The 25355-nt window shown below is 35.7% G+C and overlaps 1 protein-coding gene across 1 annotated transcript in view; it reads right to left on the bottom strand.

Moving 5' to 3' along the window:
* ODAD2 (outer dynein arm docking complex subunit 2) overlaps positions 1–25355 on the bottom strand; it is an 88415-nt gene that overhangs the window by 34286 nt on the left and 28774 nt on the right. Inside the window, exons 11-17 of the mRNA XM_026101619.2 lie at positions 19829–19975; positions 19326–19535; positions 18933–19169; positions 17302–17412; positions 16615–16769; positions 12969–13211; positions 2252–2366 (exon numbers count right to left, since the gene is read on the bottom strand). Of these exons, the coding sequence (XP_025957404.2) occupies positions 2252–2366; positions 12969–13211; positions 16615–16769; positions 17302–17412; positions 18933–19169; positions 19326–19535; positions 19829–19975 (1218 nt within the window). The remainder of the gene's footprint in view (positions 1–2251; positions 2367–12968; positions 13212–16614; positions 16770–17301; positions 17413–18932; positions 19170–19325; positions 19536–19828; positions 19976–25355) is intronic.

Raw genomic sequence — 25355 nt, 5'->3', positions numbered from 1 at the left:
TTCTGACTCATTTCTCTCTGACTGTAAAACAGAAATGGTAGACTTCCCAATCTTAAGAAGATATGGCGAGAGTAAGTACATGAGAAATACTCATGTACTCACATACTATGATCATAAGAGCCAGGTCAGTGTGATAGATTAGTTCCATCAGAAATATCATGGAAAATAACCTTTACCTCATATATACAGAAGGTGTTTGTGCAGGAAAATGGATGCTGTACAACATTGTCATAAAAATTTGTTTCTAATACTCGTAACCAGTTCTGTTTCATCTACCAAACTCCGCACTACAGAAGACAATCGCTACAGCTTCTCCAAAACAAAACAAAAAGAATGCAGGATCCAGTCTCAAAGCTCTTTGAAACATGGTTTGCAGTCGCAAGTACAGGCTTGGAAAAGCCAGGATGCACATAATCCCTTTAAAATCGTACCCTTATCACTGACTTCAAACCTAGTACTGCATAAACTGAATTGTGCTTCTTGGAAAATCAAGTAAATAGTTAAATATTATTAACTGTGAATTTAAAAAATCAAAATTTTGCTTGCATAGATAGTTCCTGCATATCCACTGTGCGGCTAAAATCATTTATTAATACATCTCTCTTTCCATTCAGTGTTGGAGGAAAGGGCATTGGTAGGTTTGTGTCAGTGTGCCACTCTGCCTCAGTCTCATACAAAGAGCTCTTTGTGGGGTCACAGATTAGCATTTGGGCAGGCAGCCATGAGAGATGAAAGGAGGACAGATACACTGAGGATGTACAGAGCTTAAACTCATTAAATACTCAAGAGGAAAAAACAAAGGAGAAAATCCATGTAGCCTATGATTTCAATAGCTGTCCCCTACCCCAATAACTTCTGAAAAGGTGCTTAAAGTGGGAATTCCAGGAAAGTGGAGCTCTACCCTGGCACTACCGCTCACAGAGTCTTATACATAATAAGTAATGCCTCATTACTGAGAGATAAAGTGATATTTTAACATTCAACTACAGAAATATTGTTAGACAGAGAGGCAGGTATAGCCATCTTGATAGAAGAGACATGTATGAACCATATCAATAGATAACAGGACTTCTATATAAGGCCTATGTTCAGAAAAAAAAGATGGAAAAATAATTCAGAATAACTGGTATGTTTGAAAAACGGCAGGGAAGCTGTCGTGGTAGAAATCAGTGTGAAGAAACAGAAAAGTAAAAAAGTTTTAAGTTACAAAAATCAAGAGCAAATGTTCTTTCAATAACTTCATGAATGTAGCTGTATGTACATTTATCTATCCACATAATCTACATCTATATCAATATAAATTAATAGCCACCATATAGTACTCAATTCCAAATAGGAAACACTGCTTGGAAAGGATGCTAAGGATATCTAGCACTTCTAAGGTGCTCTGACTTTTTAGAGGTTTAGGTTCTCAAATGATAGGTAGAAGGATATATATTTATGGTAGAGAGAAGAAACAAAAGTTGTATTAAATATGGATGTGAATTAGAATATTACTGCACAAGTGTTAATGCTATAAGTATGCTTAGTTTTTAGAGAACTATTTTAAAGAACTTGCAATGAGAAACAAAGCCTTCCCCACTTATTTAACGACAGGTCAGTGGTACCAATTCACGGAAGATGAGTTACAGATTATACTCGCTATTTTCTCTCTCTTTGGAAGCTGATGTGAAATAAATGAATAGCTCAGTCTTCTGTACACAGCTGACCCACACAACAACTACTATTCACAAATGGCACTTTTTGTTGGCAGTCTGAGCAGCGAATCTAAGGATTACATTGGCACTGAGTCTAAAATACGCTCTCAGCCCAAAAGATTGTCTCCTGAAAACAGCTGAAGTACCTCACAGTGGAGAACAGCTACAACTACCTGTCCTGTTCATAGCCTATCAATAGAAAATTTCTATTTCCTGCATTGTCAGATTGGCATTTTCAGTATGCTTTATCTGGGAACAGTATTTTTAGGTCCTGGTAAGTTATAAAAATATGTTTTCCAAATAAAATAAGCACTGTAAAGGCAAAAGAGAATGCTATAACAAGCACTAGATGGAAGTCTACTGTTATGTTAAAAAATAAATACATCATTTAATACATATTTAATTTATTTACAAATACATATTTAAAGTAGTTAAAAGAATAAAGTAGAGAGAGTGTAGTAGAAAATGTCACAGTATTGTTGACAATCACCCAAATGTAAAAATTATATGCAAGTATGTATGTAACAAAAGTATTATTTTAAATACTTTCTCACCTTAGCATTTTCAATGCAAGGACAAATAGCCCAAGCTGCACTTGCTTGAACATCTGGATTAGGATTTTTCAACAATGACCATAACAAACGAACTCCATCTAGACGGTCAATTATCCTATTGCAGAAACAGACAAAAAAAGATAATCATGGAGCAGACGATGCTAAATTTTAAACTATATCTATTTGGAAGAGTTTTAAAAATATTGGTATGATTTTCTTTAACATACCATTTTGTTTCATGTAAGTGCTTGTGTTTTACTGTCAGCTAATTGCCATCAGCATTCTCTGTAAACACTGCTTGCTATCACAGATGACTGTGAACAATTGATGTAAAAACAAAATATGTTTTCTAACTAAATCTCATGAATGTTGTTTACCTTTTTCTCAGTACTGTGATTTAAAACGCTTATAAAAGATAAAGTAAACTGCATTATAACCAGGACTTACGTAAACCTAAAAACAAGCATGTGACTTTTTAATGAGCTGCATGCAAAGTGAAATCTGAATTCAAGCATACTGGCTTCTTTCATATAGTGACAAATACTTTCCAAAACAAATATTTATGCCAAAAACTATGTACTTAACTTTTTACTCAGACTATGTTTAATGTATTTACCTTGCTGTATGACATATTTTAAAGTCCTATGTTTCTAATCTAGCATTAGAAATTAAAATGGTTACACCACAGTGCATTCTTTGTTGGGCCTGAATAACGTGTAACTGGTTTCCCATGTGTTCCTTACCAACAAGACTAACATTGAATACTATATTATAATTACTTAAACACACTGTAATCAAAGTATCTTCATGACTAACTGAAAAATGAATTATCATCAGAATCATCTCTACACCATCTGCCTTATGTTTATATATCAATCAGTGCTGGGGATCACAACTTCACATTAGGGTCCAGTGAATACTTCAAATGGAAAGGAAGGCCAAACAAAACTTCATATCCTTTACAAACACTTTTTTTTTCCCCAAAAAGATACGTTAAACTCAAAGCAGATGAGCTGAAGATAAAGAAAGTATACCTTGATTTTCTAAACTCAAAAGTAAAAGTTTAATTGTATACAGTTATTCTACATCTTTAATTGTACATACGGTATAAGAGAAATAAAATACAGATTACTCTTTAAAAAAATCACATAAAACATCTCATTTGCATTCACTACATACACGTTTGCCAAGATTTTTTTTAACTAATTATAAAATCAGCTCCGTATGTAATCCTGCCATCATTTGAAGCAGAAAAAATTAAGAACATAAACTCTGTCTAAAATAACGAAAGACTTCACTCACTATACTTTTATGCAAACTGGTTGAACAGTTATGTTTTCAAAACAATACCTTTTTGCACAGAGCTATGGTTAAGCCAAAACACTATAATTTTTTAAAGACCTGCTAATTTTAATACAGCTTGTTTTACTTACTCAGCTCCGGATCAGATGCAAGAAGATTACCGTCCAAAAGACAGACTCAGAAGTCTTAACGTAACAACATAACAGCATGATCACACAGTACGCAATTACATGTGTATATGTCCATGTAGTAAGGATAACTTAAGAAAAAGCTCCAAAACAAGCCTTTAAATCTCTCCAAGCCTCCAAAACTTTTGAACAATTTCAATATTACTTTCCTGTCATTTCAGAAAGCACAAGGACATTTTTTTTTCTTATACTGGACTTAATTAATAAAGGATCCATGAATCTTTCTTCTAGTGAAGTGGAGCACTGACCATTTAGCAGCATCAGGTACTCCCTAGAGGGGCTAAATATAAATGACCTAACTCCAACCAGTACATAAAAATCAAGAGATAGAAGCCAAACACTGAGCTCAGATTTTTCCAAAATGCTAAAGAAAACAGTGTCTAGGCTGATTCACCTTTCCTTCTATTTTTTTAAAGCTTCCTTTTCAATTTGAAGTTTACTTTCATTTTCTTTTCAGTTTTCTTGTCTTCTCTTCAGCTTCTCAAGCTGTACTCTCATCATGGTATAGTTCATTTTCTAAATAAAAGTTTTGCCTTTTGTTTCAAGACCAGAAAGAGCCTTAGACCCAACAGAATATCCCAGAATATCTCAAAGTGTGGTCCTCAGCCCGTTCAACACGTATAAAAACAAACTCAAAACCTGCACGGACTAAGCAAATAAATCTCTAAATTACGTTGTTCATCACTGACTACTTCCTTCTCTCAGTTACACTAGATTAACCCAAATGAAAAGAATTCCAAATACAAGAACAATGCTCTTTAATTCTCATACTGGAAGAGTTATGGCTATTTAATCACCATACAAGCACAAACCCTTTTATTTTCATCTTGCTGAGGAAATATATTTGCCAATTATTAATGAAAGTATTGGAAAACAAGTGACTAAATCCCTTCTCAGTTCAACTTTTTATCTTTCTCTGGTTTCACTGAATAATGTAGGAGATGAAGAAATTGGATGTTAGAGAGTTTCCTATTCAAACTAGCATATCTGCAATAAAAGCAAAAGGAACACTAAAATAAATGGCCCTGAAAAGTGGTTCCTCTATAAAAATGCTTAGACCTTAGTTTCCTTTCTATATAAAAGTTCCTTTTCTAAGGTGGACAAAAATAGGTATTTTTTTAGTTTTCTTTACAAATAAATAAAGAAAGAGATGGAAAAATAGACCTGTAATCTTCAAAATTTCAGCTCTGATGACATCACTCTAAACAATATTCTAGCTTGCTTGTATAGCTTTTGCATCTCATTTTCTTCTCAATATTTATTATAACATTAGCAGGATGCTGTAGTAAAGCTATCCACCACAATAAATACAAGCAAGCATACGTTAAAATTTACTTTGGTTGGCAGCCAGTTCTTTATTGATTCATAGCTGGTACGCTAGTCACCCCTGTGGGTAAAGTCACTTAAATGACACATATTACAACAATTTGTTGACATTATGAAGACAAAATTAAACCACAGTTAAACCTGTATTAAGCAACTACTCATGGGGTTGTTAAAGGACATGTCTTTTAATGAAGATGCAAGACATTTTATTTGAAAGCTAAGGCAAATCTCATAAAAGCATAATACAATACTTAAATGATATCAAAAATCTTACTATTTAATATTTTTAAAGTGAAAATATTTAACTACTTATGGAATAATTAAACTGCATACTTTTAATCTACTGAATCTAACATCTAGAAGAATACTAATAGTCAAAACTTTAACAGGCATGAAAGTTACCCAAAATAAAAATTTAAATTTAAATTGCTGTCTGTTGCTTTACTGTAAGTGCTTAACAATGTATAAATATGCAGAGTTCAGAATCAACAGCCCAGATTCTGAACAGTTGTATAGATACACATTATAACAACATATAGGTATACATTAATATAGCTGATGTGCCTCGCAGCAGACATGGACCAAGATGGCCACAGGCTACATCGTCTGGTTCAAAGCACTAGGCCTTGTGGCAGACTGTTCTTACTGCTCACTGATAAGAGTTACAACCTCGTGTAAATTATTCTGCTCCAAAAGTAGTAGTACTGGCAATTAGAAATAGTTGGAGCAAAGCGGTATCATGTGCTCCTATACTGGCCAACCATGATTAAGGGAGGTGAGAGGCTATCCAGCTGTTACTACCTGATGTTTCTGACATCACTCTTACGAGAGGGTAATTTGAGGTCTCTGAGCAAAACACCTTTCTGGTGCCAACACAAAACAGCTCATGTATGGTGCATACAGAATATGTCTTATGGGCAAATAATTTCAATGAGGGCAAATAATTTCACTGCAATTAATTCAATTTTGAGATCAGTGAGGTATCTAAGACAGATCCTGGGCAGTCTCAGGTTACAATAAATTGATATTTGCTATTTGACAGGGCAGATAATTTAACATGATAATTTTTTGGAATGATTTTGGCTGTTTGTTTATTGTCAATAGTTGTTGAACAAAGACTTTTCATGTTATTTCCTTTAAGAACCTTCAAGGTCATTGTCATATGTCCGTACAAGACCAGGGTCACAATTCTAGAAATACACGTTGATTTTTTTTACGTTTTAAACTAACAAAAACATTAATCTGAAATAGTACATCCCTTTCAAATTCAAATGATTTAATATTGAACATTTCCAGTAGAAACATCAGCATGAATTGCTTAAACACGCATGCATACACAAAGCCTAGACATCTGTTTGTCATATCTATCATCTTTTTTCTTACACTGTTACTTGCCAGAACTTTTGAGAAGCCTAGCTTTATTGCCTGCCAATTTAGACCACAAATACAAATGTAAACAAACAAAGCCATACTGATTCTATACTGTGCTCACTGGTAAGATTACAGGGTTTAATCCTGGCAGAATGTAATCTTGTCTTTTTTGAAACCACAGTTTACCATGTTTCTTAAAACTTTCACTAGTTGTTGCAGACTGCTTTGATAAGTAGTATTATATACCAATGACTCAAACTCCATCTGTTTGGCTAAAATAATTGCACATTTTAGTTTGCAAGATTCTAAAATCTCAGTTTTGAGAGTTTGAATCTTATAGATTTTCACATGAAAAGAGAAAATGAAAATCTAATGAACATTAAAGAATAAGCACCAGTCTTCTGGACTTAGTAATAGAAAAAAAGAATAACTGGGAAAAAGTTCCTCAAAAGGACAAGCATACAAAAAGATGTCTAGGAGCATCACTGTCAAAGACCTTGCAGCAGACTGAGTACGGCAAATAGCTTCAGGCTCTCCACATATTACTAAGAAAGTTCAGTCCCATAGCTATGTTGTTTTAAGAAAAGTCAACTTAGTTTTTGCTTGGCATTCTCTCACAGCTGTACGATTTGCTCTTTATTTTACATATGTCAAGAAAGTCATTAAGAATCATTTAATTTCTTGAAGTTGCCCTAAAGTAAAGACTTGGTGCAGAAAAGTTACATTGTTGATCTTCCACATGGAGGAGATCTAGATTCACCTATGCTTATCTACTACTCTTCTCCCCTTGTCAATGCCGGCTTTGTCTGAGCAACATATGATAAACATACAATTTTTCCCTCAGAAGTGGGTTCTACTATTTCACAGACCCTCACTCTTAGGGGTTTTTTTTCAGTCTGTAATAATATGTTATTTTCTTTTTAATCCCGTCCTCTTCACTACATACCCTTGAATCAGTCACAGAAACTACATGAGCTCTCCTCTCAAGCAGTCTGTGTAGTTTTAGAACTAGCAATAATGATTATTTAAGTAGTACACATGCCGACTACTGCAAATATAAGCACATTACAAAACAGAAAACCGCTCAACTGAATGGTTAGTCTGTAAGCCACACTTTATTAAACACATACAGCGAATGAAAAGTGAAAATTTATTTGAAAATGCTCAACCCTTACTGAGGGCAAGCTTCTCCCCTGCAATTCTCCTGCTTTGTTCTGGGCTTCTATTACATACCAAAGTCAAGGACAGCAGAATCCAGAAGGATCACCATAGGTTTTTAGTGTTTCTCTAGTGGTGCTAAAGTAAAATAATAAATCCTTAAACACTGCTTGTCCCTGATGGCAAGTAAAAGAAGCCACAAGAACTGCCAGCCAATTTTGCCAGGACAAAAACTAATAGTAGATCTCCTAGAACCTGTCTGAAACCATTCCATGGAATAAATGATGATAAAGAAGGAAAGTGACAGAGATTCAGTCAGCTGAACCAGAAACAAGAAAGTAACTGCAATCAGCCTTACAGGCTACAAGTAGCTTTGCTTTGCTTTTCTCTAGAAGAGAAACTTAGTACATTTCCACATCCCTGTTAAGACTGGAAATAGGCTGTAAGGAGCTGAGAACCTTATAAGAGCTCAAATTGAGTTTCTCAGGTTTATTTCAGGACAGTTACTGATAGCTATTATCACAACTAAGCAACTGCTGCAATTCCAAGGAAAAAAAAAGAATGCGCAAAGTATATAGGGGAATGAGATGACAGAGCTATGCATCTCTATCTCATGAAATTAAAGCTATTAATATAATGGGAAGACAAATGTTTCCAGGTACCTTTCTACCGCCTAGGTCATTTAGAACTCTCTTAACCCTTTGGAAAGGTTAAATAAGGTAAGAATGTGAACAGTGGAACCACTGACAGGACGAATACCTAAATATGTTAGTATCAATAGTTCGATAAAGTTGATTAATGCTTCTTGATTATTATAGCAACACCAGATTATTGACACTGCAGAGTCTGTAAAATGAGACCTACATAAATCCTAAACTTTGAATCAAACACAAATTCATTCAATAGATGCTTCTGAGGCAAGATTGTCCATGCTTTTTTTTCAAACTTGCTGTTACAGTTAAAGAAATAGAATGGTTTCCCAAAACATACTGTACTCATTTTCAGGTTATTAAAATATAGGCAAAATAAGATCCATTTTTTATTTCTGAAGAGAGATGAGAAGTGCTCTATAAATCTTTCTCCTCATTCCTGCCCACATGGAAGCCTCTTCTCGCTGTGTTTGCAGGACTCAAGCTCCAATCTACTTACTGGGTCAGGACAAAGACTGAAACAAACTTTTCTTTGCAGTACAGTTCTTCATCTCTAAACCCATGTATGTGCTGATACAGCACATTCCAATGCTGACCAAACAGATTGAACTGGTCTATATACCCTCTTTCCAATGTGGACAGCAGCAAATCCATATTCATAAAGTTAGGGGGAAGTCAGCCTCTGGAAGCCCTCACCATGAGATACACTACTTGGTTTTTCTTTGAAGGAACTGGAAGGAACCAGGGGAACATCTGAATCCCAATTTAATTGAAATATGTGTTGCACATTACTGAGAACAACTATGTTAGTTAACTGGTACTTAGTTCCATTATTTTTGTTTCCTCTTTAGTTATCTATGCAAAATGATTGTAAGTGGTAGATCTTTCTCTGAGAAACTGCAAAATCCCCTTTCCATACTTAGCCACCGAACAATAGAAATTTTGACAGATTTGAAATTCGACAAGATGCATCAAGATGCAACAAAACTGCAGCAGGACCACTGTTCTGCAGTCTGACTTAAAGAATCAATGATAACACATCAAAAGGAAGAGCTATTACATTATTTAACTCCATAGTCATTATCTGACTTTTGAAGCAGCTTCATTGATTTCCATTCCTCTCTCTACTTCAGGGATTTAAATATAATCTATGGAATGCCATTTTATTTTCAAATTCTCATATCAATCCAAAGACAAATTTCTCATACATTTTCCCCTTTACTTTAAGGTAAGACATGTAACTCATCTGTCAGGATACATAGATACCTTGCAAAAAGAACAGAATTTAGAAAGTCTAATCGGTACACTATTCACTGAAGTTGCTAAACCATCCCCATTAAAAAAAAACAAACACATTTTCAACTCTTTGTAATTTTGCTTGACTACAACCATTCAGATCAACTCTTTTTTTGGTAGCCTTACTCGGTAAAGCTAAGTGAATAATTGTGACAGGGATTTAGGGTATAGAAGCAGATATAAGAATGATCAGGCAAACAGATTGAGATAAAAAGCCAACACACACCCTCCAGAACAGGCACAGTATCCAGACTTCTCATGTTTCACCATTCCTGATTTCAGCAAACATCCGTGAACGCCCACAGAAAAAGTGTTAGCCTACACTGAGAATGACAATGGATTGCTGGCAGAAACACCACTGCTGTAGCTAATGGTATTCCATTAACTGGAGACCATAGGAAATGGAATTAAATGTTCCAGCCTCACTAAGGACTCTGGTAGGTGGCCCTGAGTTCACACTGAAGACCTAATTTTCTGCAGGTTTTTTTTTTTTTTTTTTTTTTTTTTTTTTTTTTTTGAGTTGGAACACAGTGCACATGTCTACATTACAAGATTGCTACTATGGTGGTAAATCATGCAGTCAAAAGAAGGCATACCAAAATAAGGTTGCCCAGGCAATTTTGAGTCAGCCCACTTCTGCTTATGTCTTATAATATATTTTTGCAATTGCATGATCATATCCCTGTTTCTTCTTCTCTAGAAGAACCCAGCTCAGTCAGTGTTGGGATGGAAATACCGTGGAGATAAGTCAGGACTGTCTTTTCTTTTACACAGCTATGAACTTCTGCCCCATCTGATGGTGCTTATTGACCAGGAGAAGATTTTGCAAATAAAAAAGGGATTTTGTCTGGGCAGCTGAATCCTGATCAGTGAACTGTATTTGATTGCATAGACTTTGCTACTGAGTTGTTATGTGCCAAACAAGTCATTAAGCCCCATGATAGCAGCTGTAAGACTGCTCTAAGTTACACCAAGACAAGAAATGTTGGAGAAACAGTCAGGTCTTTGTATGCTCGGGATGTGGTCAAACCACATAGCTAGCTGTGTAGTGGAAAACCAGTGCTAGAACCAACTAAAACCATAGTTGCTGTGAACAATGTCCCTCGGGTGTTCCATTTTGTAAAGAATGTCGCAGAGTTTGGTCGTATTACTTACTTTCCACACAAAATACGGGTTCACCTAATATTTTCGGTTAAAACCTTCAGAAAATGTTTACAGAAAGAGCATGAACTGTCACAGTACAATTTCTAACAAGACTACATATTGTTTTAGTCCCAAATTCTGTATTTGGCACAAAGCAATACTGTAGACTCTTTGTTCCCCATTTCTTTGGCGACTTAGTTATCCCCAGAAGAAGGAGAGTAATTCTGGATGAGGCACTACAGTTTCAACTCCTGCTATACTGATCTGAAGATAAAGAGAAGGAAGATGAATGGATGGCCCAGGGCTTTTTTTTGGAAAATTGAATGTCTTAACCCTGCAAGATACAGAACACTCAACCATGCAAATCTTTTAAACACGTGAGTAGTTCCATTGACATCAATGTTTAAGCTTAGCATTGTTTAAACATTTTGCTGGATCAGGATCAAAATTCTCCGCACCTGGCTGAATCATGCCTTGGGAAAAGATAGTACCATTATTTATTCTAGTGCTACAACTCTGAACTTCCATTGACACAATGCTTCAGGTAAATGTCTCAGTCTTACTACTACTACTAATTTCTCTGTAATGGCTTTTTCGTACTCGTTAAAAGTACATTATACTCCTGGACTAAAATCTTGCCTACTTGTTTTTTTCTAAATGTTGCAAACCTTCAATAGAGAATTTTTCCATATGGACCTAATTTGAGATTTGATTCCTTCGTCCACTCTTGGCAAACTCTTTAGAATTTCCTCCCAAACAACCTATGCTCTCTCCTTCTTAAAAACAAGATGGACTTTGTTTGATCATAATTTTAGCAGCAACTTGTGTTATTTTTGGTGCTTATACTGACCACATTCCAGTATAAAGCTATCCATACCGGGTATTACAAGTGATAGTGCTGCATACTGGAGTATGTCTGAGGTTTTATAAATGTCAATTTATATTTATGGGCATTTAAATTTCTCAGTTGATTATGATGTTAATTTTCTTAAGTTAAAACATTAGTGTAAAGGCTGATGTTTATCATTCTTCATTTGAAATATGTGGAGAAGGTGATTTCATTTATGTATACTTTTATGCTACATGGCTAACTGTTCGTATAACCCATGTTTACAGTTGTGTACCATCTAGCCTTTTGCCACTGGGTGACAGCCAAAGCATGAAAACAAAAGCCCTATTCAGGAAAAGAATTCCCTGCACTGCTATATGAATATCAAGTGAATTATGCAAATCAGGACAGGAGGAGCTTAATAAAAGCCTCTCTTTCTGACCTTTCTTACATGTAAGGAGGGAAATATGCCCAAAATCTTGAGGTAAATATCCCTGTAAGGGAACAGCAAGCACAGTAAATGCTGACCTGAATATTTTACTGGAACATTTAATCATAAAATTCAAGGTTTTTCTGTCAGCCATGCAAATCTGCATCACAAAACTAAAGAGAGCAAGAACTTTCTCAGTAAAAAGACAGCCTTTTTCTTTGGTTTTGTGAAGGAATAGGAGGAGAGAAAAGGGTCAAAAAGAAAAAGTCTGAGTTCATAAAAGGAATAATGAAGAAAGACAAAAAAGACAAAATACAAACCATATTCTAATTTTAAAAACTTTGAAAAGATTTTTCATGATGGTAAATGCACACATTTCTTTTGGAATTATTTTCTGTAATTTAGGCCATTATCTATGATTTAAGAACAGTAAAAGGAGGAGAAGGAAAAACAGATCCTCATCATATAGCACTTTAAAATGGTGCTTTGTAACTCTGAATCTTAGCTTTAATAAAAAACAATTTATTACAGGCTTATCTGATTTTCCAAACAATGCCTAACTGTTGTGTTCTATCTATTTTTTTAATTAAATATTTGTGTTGCTATATAGCATATTTTACAGTAGGACACAACTAACCTACACAGCTTGTGGAAAACAAAAAGTAAAATATTGGTTAAACTCACATTAGAATTGATGAAAGTAAAACCTATTAATCTGTTTAACAGAAAATTAAGTCCATTATTAATTCTGATGAATTTATACTTATATGGTGCATAATCCATCAAAAGCCTGAACTAAAATACTACAAATTGGAAATTTCTTTTCAAACTTCCTTATTACACAAAGTAACTAATCTGTGAATTCAATGCCATATCTGACTGCAAATATATCTGCTTATAATTTTTTGTAAGAAACTATCTTCACATGAGAACTTTGAATGTTGTCCCCCCCCAAATTATCTGCTGTAATTACTCAGATTATTTTCTTGCAATATTTCAGATGCAGTGAGTATGAATAGCTTACATCATGTTTTCAGGTTCTGCTGCACATGCTCCCACTGCTTTGGTGACATTCACAAGAAGTGCCTGATCAGTTCCAGTAAGCAACTTCACTAGAGGAGGTATTCCACCACATTTACGGATAATAGCTCGATTTATTGGCTCTTGGCAGCATTCTCCCAATGCTCCAACGACATTTACAAGGACTTCTTCAGGCTGATCAGTGAGCAGTCCTACCAAAGCCTCTATGGCTTTATATTCCTGAAACCTAAATGACAGCAATAAAAACAGTTATTATTTTCCATATGTTACTGTTGTAATGTTTAATTTTGTAAGTAAATTATCTTGTTAAAGAAATCACAATACATGTAAACCATCCCAATCAGTTCTTGAAAGTGTTATGTACAACATAATTTCTTCTTCTTTTTTTTAAAATATATTTCTCTAGGAATCTGAAAAGTAGTTTGAGGGCTGTTTAAAACTTAACATATGGATGCAATAACTATAAAAGCTGAAAATGCACTGGAAGACTAGCAAATGCAGTGGCATCCTAATTTCCACCGCTTTTTCCTGCCATGCTAACAATGGGCTGGAGTAGTAGTATATCAGCACCTCTTTCAGCTCTCTATAGCCAAAGGATCACTCTTACTTTCCACTGAATGTTAGCCTTTAGTGGGTTTCTCCTGATAACTTCTGTATCTAGCTCAGGCCTAATATTTACATTTTCTTAAGGTCAGACAGATAGTTTTAGTAAATTTCTGTTGTATTATGTTAGATTCCATTTTGAAGTGAAGAAATAAGTTGACAGAAATATGGAATGTGTGTAATCTGAGTTGACTGCAACATTAATACTTCCCTCACTCTTCACAGCACTTTTAATATTGAAAATCAAGAACATTATTTTAAAACTCCGGGAGGCCTGTTTGCTTTTGCAGGTCCCATCCCACAAACAGACACATGCTAAACCTCAAAGATTCATCTATCAGATCAGAACTTTAGTCCTCAGTACTGGCATCATCTTACTTCATGTTTTGTTCAGAACTCGGAGGTTTCTTAACACTTAACAAGCACATACTGTATCTTCCTTCCATACATTTTCTATGATTCACCCTGACAATTTGACTTGGGATATCAACCTGTATATTATCTAATAATTGTGGTTTGATTTACCCCTTTGTGTAAATACATATATTTTCTCCCCTAAAGAGATCATTCCTCTGAGGGTAGAGTTCTCACTTGTGCTTCCCTCATGGCCCCTAGCTTCTGTTAATATGAACATGAGCTATAATTATTCTGTATTTTCCAGGAATCAGCTGTACCTGTAATTTTTCTTTCATAGAAAAAAAAATCATATTTTTGAGATGTAGATAGCCAAATTAGAAACATTTTAATAAAAGTTAATCTCTCCTAGTTGATTCATCAGGATGACAATGCAATTAATGTCACTGAGAAATGAGAAACCTCCATTTTTCATAATTCAGGCTTTTGCCTTGCAAAAACCATCTCTCTCTCTGTTCCTTGCAATTTGGAAGTGTCCCTAAAAATTTTATTCAAGAGAAGACATTAACAGCACAAAAAAATATTAACAAAGCAATTTCAAACGCGTCAATAAAAAATAAAGTACTGATTTCTCGGGGGAACTTCATCTGTGTTGCAGATCTACTGTTTCACAGCTGGAATAGCACGGGGCTGGCTCTGTGATAGGCAGGCTACTCTCCGGCAGAGTTGTTGGCTCGGGCCATCTTGTGTCCAGAAGCAGTACGGCTGCTCACACACAAAGCGGAATCGAGCTAGTTAGGCCCAGGCACCTATATCAGCTCCATGCTGAGGCAGCACCGCATCTCAGCAGTATGCTTCAGGTATAGGAAGCACTGCAGAATATAGTATGAAGATAATTAAGTGGCTCTGAGGAACCAGCAGGGTTTGTTAGTTCTAGCTCCATGCCAGAGTCAAGCTCGTCCCTCCAGATCTACTTCCGTATTTCTGTATTATCCTCCCTCCCCTTTCCATAGTGTCCTCCCATCCTGAGTTTGGATGGGGTTTACTACTTCAGACTCAGCACTAGAATATACATGAATTCGGCTGAAGTCTGGAGCTGCGCCTGGCTAGTAACCTTCATGCAGCTTCAAGCACTTGCCAAAGATATCTGAATAGCCCAGGAAAAATCTGTTTGCATTTGGCCAGAATTATTGGCTACAGCTATACTAATAAATAAAACAGGCGAGGGCTCATTCTCTCGCCCTGAGGACAAGAGGCACAACATAGCATCCATATGGCTAAAATCCCTTATCCTCACAACACAGGGTGGCCTCACCCATTCTGCCTAATGGGAACAATCTGTTGCCTTGTGCTGTTACCAAGCAGTGTCTGGGCACTGTCTGGGAGACTGCTAGCCAAACTGTATAAGGGACTGTGCTAACGGTTAAACAGTGTGGATGATCATGACATAGTGCCTGAACCCAGGCTTTGGCCTTGTCTAGTTTACTAGTACAGGCAGAGCCATTCACTCTGCCTCACCACTGATCGTTCCAGAACCAGAATGCCTCTGTGCAGATAGCAAAGCCCATAAAAAAGGGGAATATGTACTTCTGAAAAGCAGTGTGTTACTGTGCAGCCAAGAATGCAAAAAGCAGGGGGCCAGAAGCAGAGTATGTAAAGATCATGGCTTTGTATACCAACAGTTTGGGAATTCATTTAGCAGAGTAAAAAGCCAGACTCGAAACCCTGATTCTTAGAATTCTTTCTGATTTTTATCCAGTGGCTATCTAACATATCAGCTTGTCCAGCAATGTATACCAATATTAGGGCTGCAGGAAGAGTTTACCTCTTACTAGTTTTCCTTCCAGCCCATGAATCTTGCATTCCTCTGTACACAGCTGCCTAACTTCGGCAGGAAGCCTACCACATACTCCAGTGATGCAGGTGTTTTCTTGAGAGAGGGCGCATAAATCTGATGAACGAATTTGAATTGAAGGAGCCTAGTGTTCTTAATTGTTAAGCTAGTCCGTGAAAGGTGGACACTGATAACTCCTGCTGCCATGTCCTCAGACAATGACTCCAGGCTGTAATACCAAGTGGATGTATAGCTATGGTAGAATTCACTCATTTAGCAGCTGGGTGTCCAGACTAAGCTACTAGTCTGAGCTCCTTCTATAGTCAAAGAGAGATATTCATATTTCTAAAATAGGTGGACCTAACGTATTTTAGATATCTACTCTAGAATGAGACAATTTGCTCTATCTATTGACTATAAAGAGTACCTAAATATATACCTAAAATTTTGAAGTTAGGTGTGCAGAACATTTTCTCTACTGTGGATTCAGGTTTCTAAGCTACAGAGAGCAAGCGGGGACAACAGATATGCACACAAGTCAAACATCTTCTATGTGCTAATACACCTCCTGGCTCAGTGTCCTATATCTCAATTATTCTTTACAGGCACCAGTTCTCACCCTTGATTCTTAAGATCCTAGGAACTTAACATTGTCTCCACCGTACCCTGACGAGGTCAGGTGGCAAACTTTAGGTACTACAACACCAAAGCTGAAGGCCCAAATGATTAAAAGGCTTGGTTTTGCAGAATCATGACAGCAAAAGCAACTGAAAACCAAATAGGCCCATAAATTCAAAACATGGTAACATAATAAATATTTGCAAAATTAAATTGTTACTTTGACACATTTTCTCCACTGATCGCACATTTCCAGATTGCTCCTGTCACAGCTGCCAAAAGTTGCTTATTTTGAGAGTTACCAAGCAAAACAGACAGTGGTTGTAGGCCTCCATGCTGTCTAACCAGGTCACGTGTTTCTTTATCTTCTGCACACTATGCAACAAATTAAATACATATATTATTCAAAATGTAGAAGAGAGTGTCTTCAAAAGCCAGATGCATTATGTTGCAACTATTCAAAACTAATACAGAAGAAAATAAAAGTCGCATATTAAAATACCAGAAAAATGCTAGCTACTCATGAAGAGACTTCTGACAGTAAAGAGCTACCACATGTGTTACAATGTCTATACTGTCACTTTGTTCACCTTGTGCACAAATAAATAGAAAACAAAATGTGCATCTCCTTGCACAGCATGCCCCACTGCTCTCCACTAGTTACCTGTGCAATTTAGGACTTGCATGCAAGTGACTAATTCAATGAGGAACTGAACTGCAATATTAAATGTACAGCTAAAACACCCTCATAAAAATTTAGTCATAGACCATCAACATTTTCTGCAAAGTAATTTCTCCCACATTACAGAAATAGTAAAACTGAGAAATGTTAATACTAAGTGACAATTATATGAAAACAAAGTGCTAATCCCCTCCTCTGATCTACTGATTAAAATAATACAATTACCTTAAATATGGCACTTGCACAATGCATTTGTAGCTCCTCATGTTCACTACTCAGATTTTTCACAAGGTCCTCAATCATTCCTTCTGTCCTTATTGCAAGTCTGTAACTTTGCTAAAAAGATAAACTTCATCATTTTAAGTCCTGTATATTAGTAGTTAATAACACTAGCCACAGTAATAGTGAAGTACTATAATTTTAGGCTCTGATCTTGTGGAGATTTGCCCTTAATTTTAAGCAAAAGTAGTCTAGATTTCCTTGAATATACTACTGATGTTCTCAGAGTTAATCATATGCATAAAATCAGGGCTGCAATCTTAAAATCAGCAGTATAATCAGGTGCTGCAATACTCACTTTGTAGAAACCTGGCTTAAACAATTTAGAACAACCTGAAAGGTGCTCAGGTGCTCACATGTTTCTTTACCTTCTGCACAGTATATAACAAATAAAACATGTAAGTTATTCAAAATGTGTAAAACAGTGTTTCCACGTTCAGAATCAGAGAAGAAACAGATGCTCCAGAACAGGATCAACAAGTACCCCTTCATTTCATCTAAAGCCAGTAGCCAAAACAATAGATCAATTCCCAGAACGAGGTTAGCAAAACATATTCTTAGCATTAACATATTCTTAGCATTAAAATTTGTCAGTGATCTTTTCTTCCAAATTTTAACCCACAGGCATTGTAGCAGGAACCATTACTTAAGAGAGGGGAAACTTCTGTATATGAGATTCATTTAGCCTTCCCTGGATAATGTGTCCAAATCTGGCCAAATGACTCCCCCCCCGAAAACTGAACCCCCCCCAATCCCCCTGTTTGTTGAACAGAGACTACTGAAGCTAAAATTTCTCATGTCTGTCTTCATGGGGCCTGTGTATTTCAAGACGGTATTTTTGAACACACCAAGTGTTTCATAATGCAAAATCCTTTGAAAAATCATGTCTTGCATGTATCAAATTAGTCATAAAAATTAATGCATATTTTTGAGCTTAGGTACAATGTGCCTGAGTTTCAAATAAATTTCCAAAAATGGGGAAATAGCCACTCATCTCAGTTGGCTACGGTAAAAATAATTGTGTTCATATTCAAAAACCGGATATACTCGAGGTTGTAAAACCTGTCATAGAAATCTGTAGAGAAATAACATATATTTGTTCTTTTTGAAACTGATCAGACACTGTCTCTTCCAATTCACAAGGATAAGGTAATCTACCCTGCCCTACCCTGCATTGGATTGTCTCAGCCCCCTCACTAGATTAGCTTCGTACAATTTAAACATACTAACTAACCAGAAAATGGTATCCGAAGTTGCCAAATTTAATTTCTCAAGAATGATGAAAAAAATGACAGAAATTAAATGGATTAAGTCTTTTCATTTTTACATATTTTCTTCCACAAACTACTCTTGGCCTTTAAAATAAAAAATTAAATGGGCTTTATTTTATCACGAGCCATAACTGTCTTAAAAAGCTTCTACCACACCTAGCATCTACACTTCTGAGTCCAAACTTCCTGACGAAATCCCTGTCCTGGACAAAGTCTGTTTTTGAATGATAGGCAAAGGTAACACTTCCTTTTATTGGCCAATTATTTTTATGATTAGAAATAACGTATCTTTATGTATTTACTTACCTCTGAGGCACATTCTTGTAGTGTCCCCACCACTGGGGTTAAGATGTTTACATGTGAACACTTCAGCCACTTAGCCAATAATGGAATGCCACTGGCCTTAAGAATTGCTCCTTTATTTTTGGTGCTTTTGCTGCAACTCCAGAGTGCCAAGGCCCCACAGCGTGCTATTTCAAAATCTTTTGGTTGCTGTGGTGTTAGAGTGGTTGATCCCACTGAAATACATTCCAACAGCCTGACCTAACAGAAGAAATTTTTTTAATTATATACGGGGAATCTTGATACTGTACTGCTTTTTAGTGATAGCAAATACTATCTGAAGAGTCAGGTATATGACAGCCTATTGTTAGGAAATAATATGCATTGGAAGAGGTACTGATTTTAATATCTTCTTACCAATCTCTTGATCCCTCCATGTTGCCTTACTGTCCGTCGTGCTCGTTTAAACCTAGCAACATTAGCAATTGTTTCAGCTGCCAAACATTTTAGATCTTTATCTGGAGAGTCTAGTATTTTCACCATGATCTGTAATCCTCCAAGATCTGCAATTGCATGTCTGATCAGTGAATTCTGACTGATTTCCTTCAGGATTTTTAAAGAACCAATCTACATAATGCAAAATAATAGATATTAAAAATTATTTAAGAATACAAAAATAGTAAAACTATTTAAAATGTAAAAATTTTCTAAAACATTTTATCTTTTAAATTGAATCAGAAGGAAATAAGAAAACTGAAAATCAGAAATTGGATTTTTATACTACAAAGTCCTTTAAATTAAGAAAATACAGAAAACAAAATAGAAAAATCAATTTTCTTTATTCTACGTAATCTTGAAAATTGAGAAAATATTCTATCAGCAAAAGCATATTCACTGCTCTATTTGACAAAGCCACTTACCTGACATTTAATTTCTTCTGTATCAAGTAAATTAATTAACACTTCAAGACCTCCGACATCTCTGATGGCCAGCTGGCAAGTTTCTTGAGCCAGATTGAAATCTCTCATTGAACACAACGCAATTACAGTAGCTGTTGGATTACCTCCCTAAAATAAAGCAAATCATTAACATATGTAAAACGCATTTAATATAAAACATAATCTCTTCTACTAGTACTAATAAAGCTACTACTAAAGGGGAAACCTGTTAGATTGCTTTTGATTTTATGCTATTTTTGGACAGTGGTGATCTAGTTGATGAAGTCTAACGGGACCCCATAAGGCTTTTTGGCAAAGTCCCTCACTGATAGCTTTCAAAGAAACTAAGCCACTATGTTGTAAGAGGGAAGGTCATGGCATGGATGAAAAAAAATGACTAAAGGATAGGAAACTGAGGATAAAAGCTAATGGTCAGTTCTGTCAATAGGAGGTTGTGATTAGTGAAGCTCCACAGATCTGTGTTGAAAGTCGTGCTGTTCGACATACTCGTAAACACACTGGAAATGTAAGAACGAGTTAGGCGACAAATTTTGCTGATGAAACTATGCCAGTCAGGGCCAGCTGGGACAAACTGCTGAAGAACCTTCTAAGACTAAGAGACAGGGTAACAAAGTAGCACATGAGAAGTGATGCACTTCAGGAAAGAAAAAAAAAAAACCCTAACTCCATAGATGAAATCATGGGTTTTCAGCTGATCATTAACAATTAGGAAAGGTAACTCGGGGTTAACATAGATAGCAATCAAAAAAACAAATGGAGTATTAGGAGGTACTTGGAAAAAAATAGTGAACAGAGAACATCATTATACCCCTGTATAAATCCATGGTTCACACACACCTTAAAAACTTTATGCAGTTCTGGACCCTCAATTTCAAAAAGGATATTGTAGCACTGGAAAAGTTTCAGAGAAGAGCAGTAAAAATAATCCAAGGCTTCTTCAGTCTAGAAGAGAGATGACTGAGGGGATATGATAGAGGTCTACAATGTAATGGATGGCATATAGGGGGAGAGATAGCCACTGACTGTTCACTGTCTCTTTTAATACAATCTCTTTAAATAATGAGATATAAAAGGAGCCAGGTTCAAAATAAGTAAGAGGATCTGTTTTTTCAAAGAAGAGATAATATGCTAGTAGAACTCCTTGTGAAAGGATTCTGTGAAAGCTAAAAATTTACATGGGTTTAAGAAGAGACTGAAGGAGTTCATGAGGAAGAATCCTGTGGATATTATTAAAAATACAAATATCCCATTCAGTTTTTCAACTCCCTAAGCTAAAATCTGGTGGGGGCTGGGAGAGTGTGAGGGAGAATTAGGTTTACCCTGATTTTACTTTTCCCTGGGCATTCATTTAAAGTCCTGGGTTTCTTCTGCCTTGGTAGAATATGAACACGGTCTCCCGCTACTAGAAATTATGCAGTCAAGTTTCCCCCATTTGTGCAAATCAGAAGCCAGGAAATCTAGAGTGCAAGAGATAAGCCTCAGCCACAGAAAGCTTCCTTCCTGATCATCGTGACTCTCCTCCTGTTGCACTCAGGATACTGGGCTACACTTACTTTTGATTTCATCCAATATGTTTTTTTTCCCAAATTTAAGGTCATACATACACAAATAAAGAAAACAGGATATACTTCAATGTAGGAGTTCTAACCTTGAAACCAGAGCATGTGAAATGACTTGGAATCTTGGATACGAATTTGAGATTACAGTGTAACATTTGACTAGAAGAATGAATTTTTGGATGTGTAAGTGAAGAGGAACACAGATGTTATCTCTTCTCAGGCACTTGTGCAACTCTACCAAAATTCTGTGTCCAATTTTCCTTTTCACAGTTCTACAAGGAGAGTGAAAAAATGGAGATAATTCAGAGAAGAGAAATAAGAATGATGATAAGACCAGAAAATAGCTGCATGAAGACAGACATGGGGAGCATTATTTAGTTTTCAGAAAGTAAGTTAAGGTATGATTTATTCATAGTGGAATAAATGCAGCCATGAGGAATAGGAACGTGATCACAGAGCACAGAGGTTTGATGGCTTGAAGTTAAATGTACACAAATTTAGATGAGGCGTAAACTGCAAGTTTTCCATTGGATGGTTAGTTATCCTTTGGAACAAATTACCTAAAAGGGTAACAGCAGTGGAAAGTTTTCACTCAAGACTGGATGTTTTCTAAAAGATAAGCCCTATTTCACTCATAGCTACTAGACAAAAAGTAGAAAAAAGATCAAAGAGTTTATCCTGTGTTAGGCAGAAAGTTAAACTGTATGATAACAATGATTTCTTTTGGACCTATAATGTAGACATACAATTAATCAAATCAAGGACGAACCGAGCTGCACAGAAATGCGGGAGTCTGAGCTACCACGTAGCTGCAATAGAAGCTGGAGTGCACGAACAATGCCAACTGGTGCTGATGAGTAAGCTCCAGTTTAGTGTACCTAGTAAATCAAATTACAGTCTCTACCTCCCATACGCCTTTGAATTCCAGGGAAGCTTGGGCTCACATCCAGATCTGAGCTGTGCTCCAGCCTCTCTCTTTTAAATGACACTTTTGAAACTGTAAAGAACTTTGAGTCAACCCTTCCCAGAGGAAAATAATTTGTTAATCCGTGCATATCATAATGAAATATAGAACACTGAAAAACTGAGTAATACTTGCTAATACGAAGCAAGTAGATCTAACAAAAATATTTAAATTGTGAATCATATCCCTTAAATGTAAAGGAATCAGAAACAGTAAGACAAATACAGAGTTCCAAAGTCTTTACATTTAACATGCCCTTCAATACATATCACAAAACTAGCAGAAAATTGTGAGAAAATACACTCAATGCAAATGTGAGAAAAATACCTCATGAAGCTTCAGATCAGTAACTTTCATTAGACAAAACAGTTGTGATAATCAATGAGGTATAAGTGGATGGTACTTGAAAGTTAATTTTTTATTTTAATTTCTTTTAACTACAGTTGTCCACAGACTTTCCTCACAGAAAACTGCTTAAATATAAAGGTATTTTTTAACACGTATAATGCATTGTCCTAAAGGAATATTTCTACAATTATGTCATATTATCTTTTTTTTTGAACATCACTATGTTCTTGACACTAGAAGAAGCTGAAACATGTGCCCAGCTTTAAGAACATATTTAGATCTATTTGGCAAAATATGCCTTAGGGAATAAAATATTGTAGCAATTTCTCAAATGTTTCCTACGGAAATCAGTTTATCCACAGGTATCAGAAAGTCTAAATGGTTAAAAAAAAAATCCACAGAGTATGATTGCCAAACTACAGAGAATATTCTGTAGCTTGAAAAGATAGTTGTCATTTTATGAAGTTTGTGATCTTTTCATATAGCTCAGACTTTGAGATTTATTCTAACTTTGCTTTGTATTATAAACATTTTGCAACAGGTATTTAAAGAGAAAACTTGTATTTTTATTATTTTATATAAATGTAAGGAGTATATGGCTAACTTGACAGTCTCTCTCCTTTTGAGGAGTGCTTCTCCTACAGCGAAACTACATTTACAGATAATGTAATAATTCATTCTTCTCTTATCTGTTACATATATAATGGTTGGCATGTGATATTCAGCATAGTCCAAGTTCTTAAAAAATGTTTTATTCACTTATAAGAAAACAAAAATAGAACAGCATATGAAAAATATCTATGCATTCTGTTTCTTCTGCTTCAAAACTGCAAACACAGCTTAAAATGTGTTTCTAAAGTAAAACCACAATAAAATATTTGTCATATTTTCTGAAGCATCTGTTATACAAAATAAGAAATACTACTGATGTTCTCAACAATTATTTTTTATTTGTTGCAATTATCATTGCAGCAAGTACTTACAGCATAGATTTTAACAGGCATGGAAATAGTTACCTCTCCACTGAGTTGACATAAAATCTGCATCATGTTGTATTACCATTTGAAATCTGATCTGCTGGATGCAAAATAAACTCTACTGGCAGATAAACAATCAATTTTAAGGCTTCAAATTAAACACAGATTTAGTTTAAAATGTGCATCTCTTTCTATAGAGTGGTACAATATAAATATTCACAAACTAAATCAAAATAAAACAGGATCAGCACTGCACTAATTAGTAAAATTTCTTTTAACTAATGTGTGTGTAATGTCTCAATTACGACACTCAGCTCATGGAGTTCACAACTGAGAATTACAGAACTATTAAGATGGCTATACAAAATTAAAATGTGTAGCAAAGCTTGTCTTTCTTTTGCTTTTGTTTTTGAAGTGTTTAACTGAACATTTTTATAATACACAGACTAATCTACTTAAAACCTTTAGCGTATGTATACAAAGTCAGCTATATTAGTGAAAAGATTGTATATAAATTTGGTATCTATCAATGCAATCTCACTTTTCATGATGGGAGGAAGATAAGAAAAAGCACTCTGTGAGATCTTCCTTAGATAAAATTTCTCCATAACTATTACAGTAGGGCCTGCCTAGATATTCTTTCCCCAACTTAAAAAGGCATTTCAGTAATGATGAAAGCTACAGAAGTGTCGTGCAGATGTTGCTGAATTACCTTTTCATTCTTAAACCTAGATGAAAAGGCAAATCAAGAATTAATGTCAAAACGAGTATTAATCCACCTAGTGTGAGTGCCTTTATAACACAGGTCTTTAAATTTGATTCATTTATTTTTGTATAATGCAAAATAACTAGCATTTGACTCACATACTTTACATCTGGCTGGGGCATGCCTTCGGTCTTGATTTAATGATGTCAAGTAATACAGAATCTAAAGGTTAATCATCTTTAGTATTAACATTATGAACTTCTCCGACTTCAGTTTTGGCCAATGATTCTTTAAAGAGAGTTCTTTGATAATTGGTAATCTTTCTTCATGAGATAACTTTACTATATTAAGAGCCTCTTCAATTTACTTTTTGGTAAACTAACAAGTTTGAGCTCTTAAGTCTTACAGCATTCACTGTCTAGCATTTTCTCCAGCCTCTGAATAAACATGTAATTCTTTCCTGAACACAATTTTTTTCAATAGTTTTTGAAAATTTGGATACCAGAACAAGTCTCACTAGTTCCAAATCAGTCTTACGGGCACTGTTCACCAACGTGACCTTACTTTTCTAAGCCTACTCACTACCTGCTTACAAAGTACTGTTTATGAAACAGTGTTGTCTTCGCCATTTGAGTGCTGTGGGAGTCCCTGTTCAGTTGCTTGCATGCTAACTCCTAGAAGTTTTCAGAGTAGCTGTGTCCACAATACAGACCTCCACTGTACAGGTATGTTCTGAATTCTGTGTTCTTATCCACATAACTGAAGCACATTTGATGTGAATGGAGCCACGCTACCAGGCAATTCAGCTCTGCCTTTGAGTGCCTGCCCTGTAATTCCACACTCTTTGCCATTTCTGTTTTTCAGGACTGACTTTACATTGACATCCAGAACACTGATGAAAATGTTGAACAGTGCAAGGTCTGCCACTACACTA

Source organism: Dromaius novaehollandiae, chromosome 2 (assembly GCF_036370855.1).
Source record: "Dromaius novaehollandiae isolate bDroNov1 chromosome 2, bDroNov1.hap1, whole genome shotgun sequence".
Lineage (NCBI taxonomy): Eukaryota > Metazoa > Chordata > Aves > Casuariiformes > Dromaiidae > Dromaius > Dromaius novaehollandiae.
This window is presented reverse-complemented; position numbering and strand designations above follow the sequence as displayed.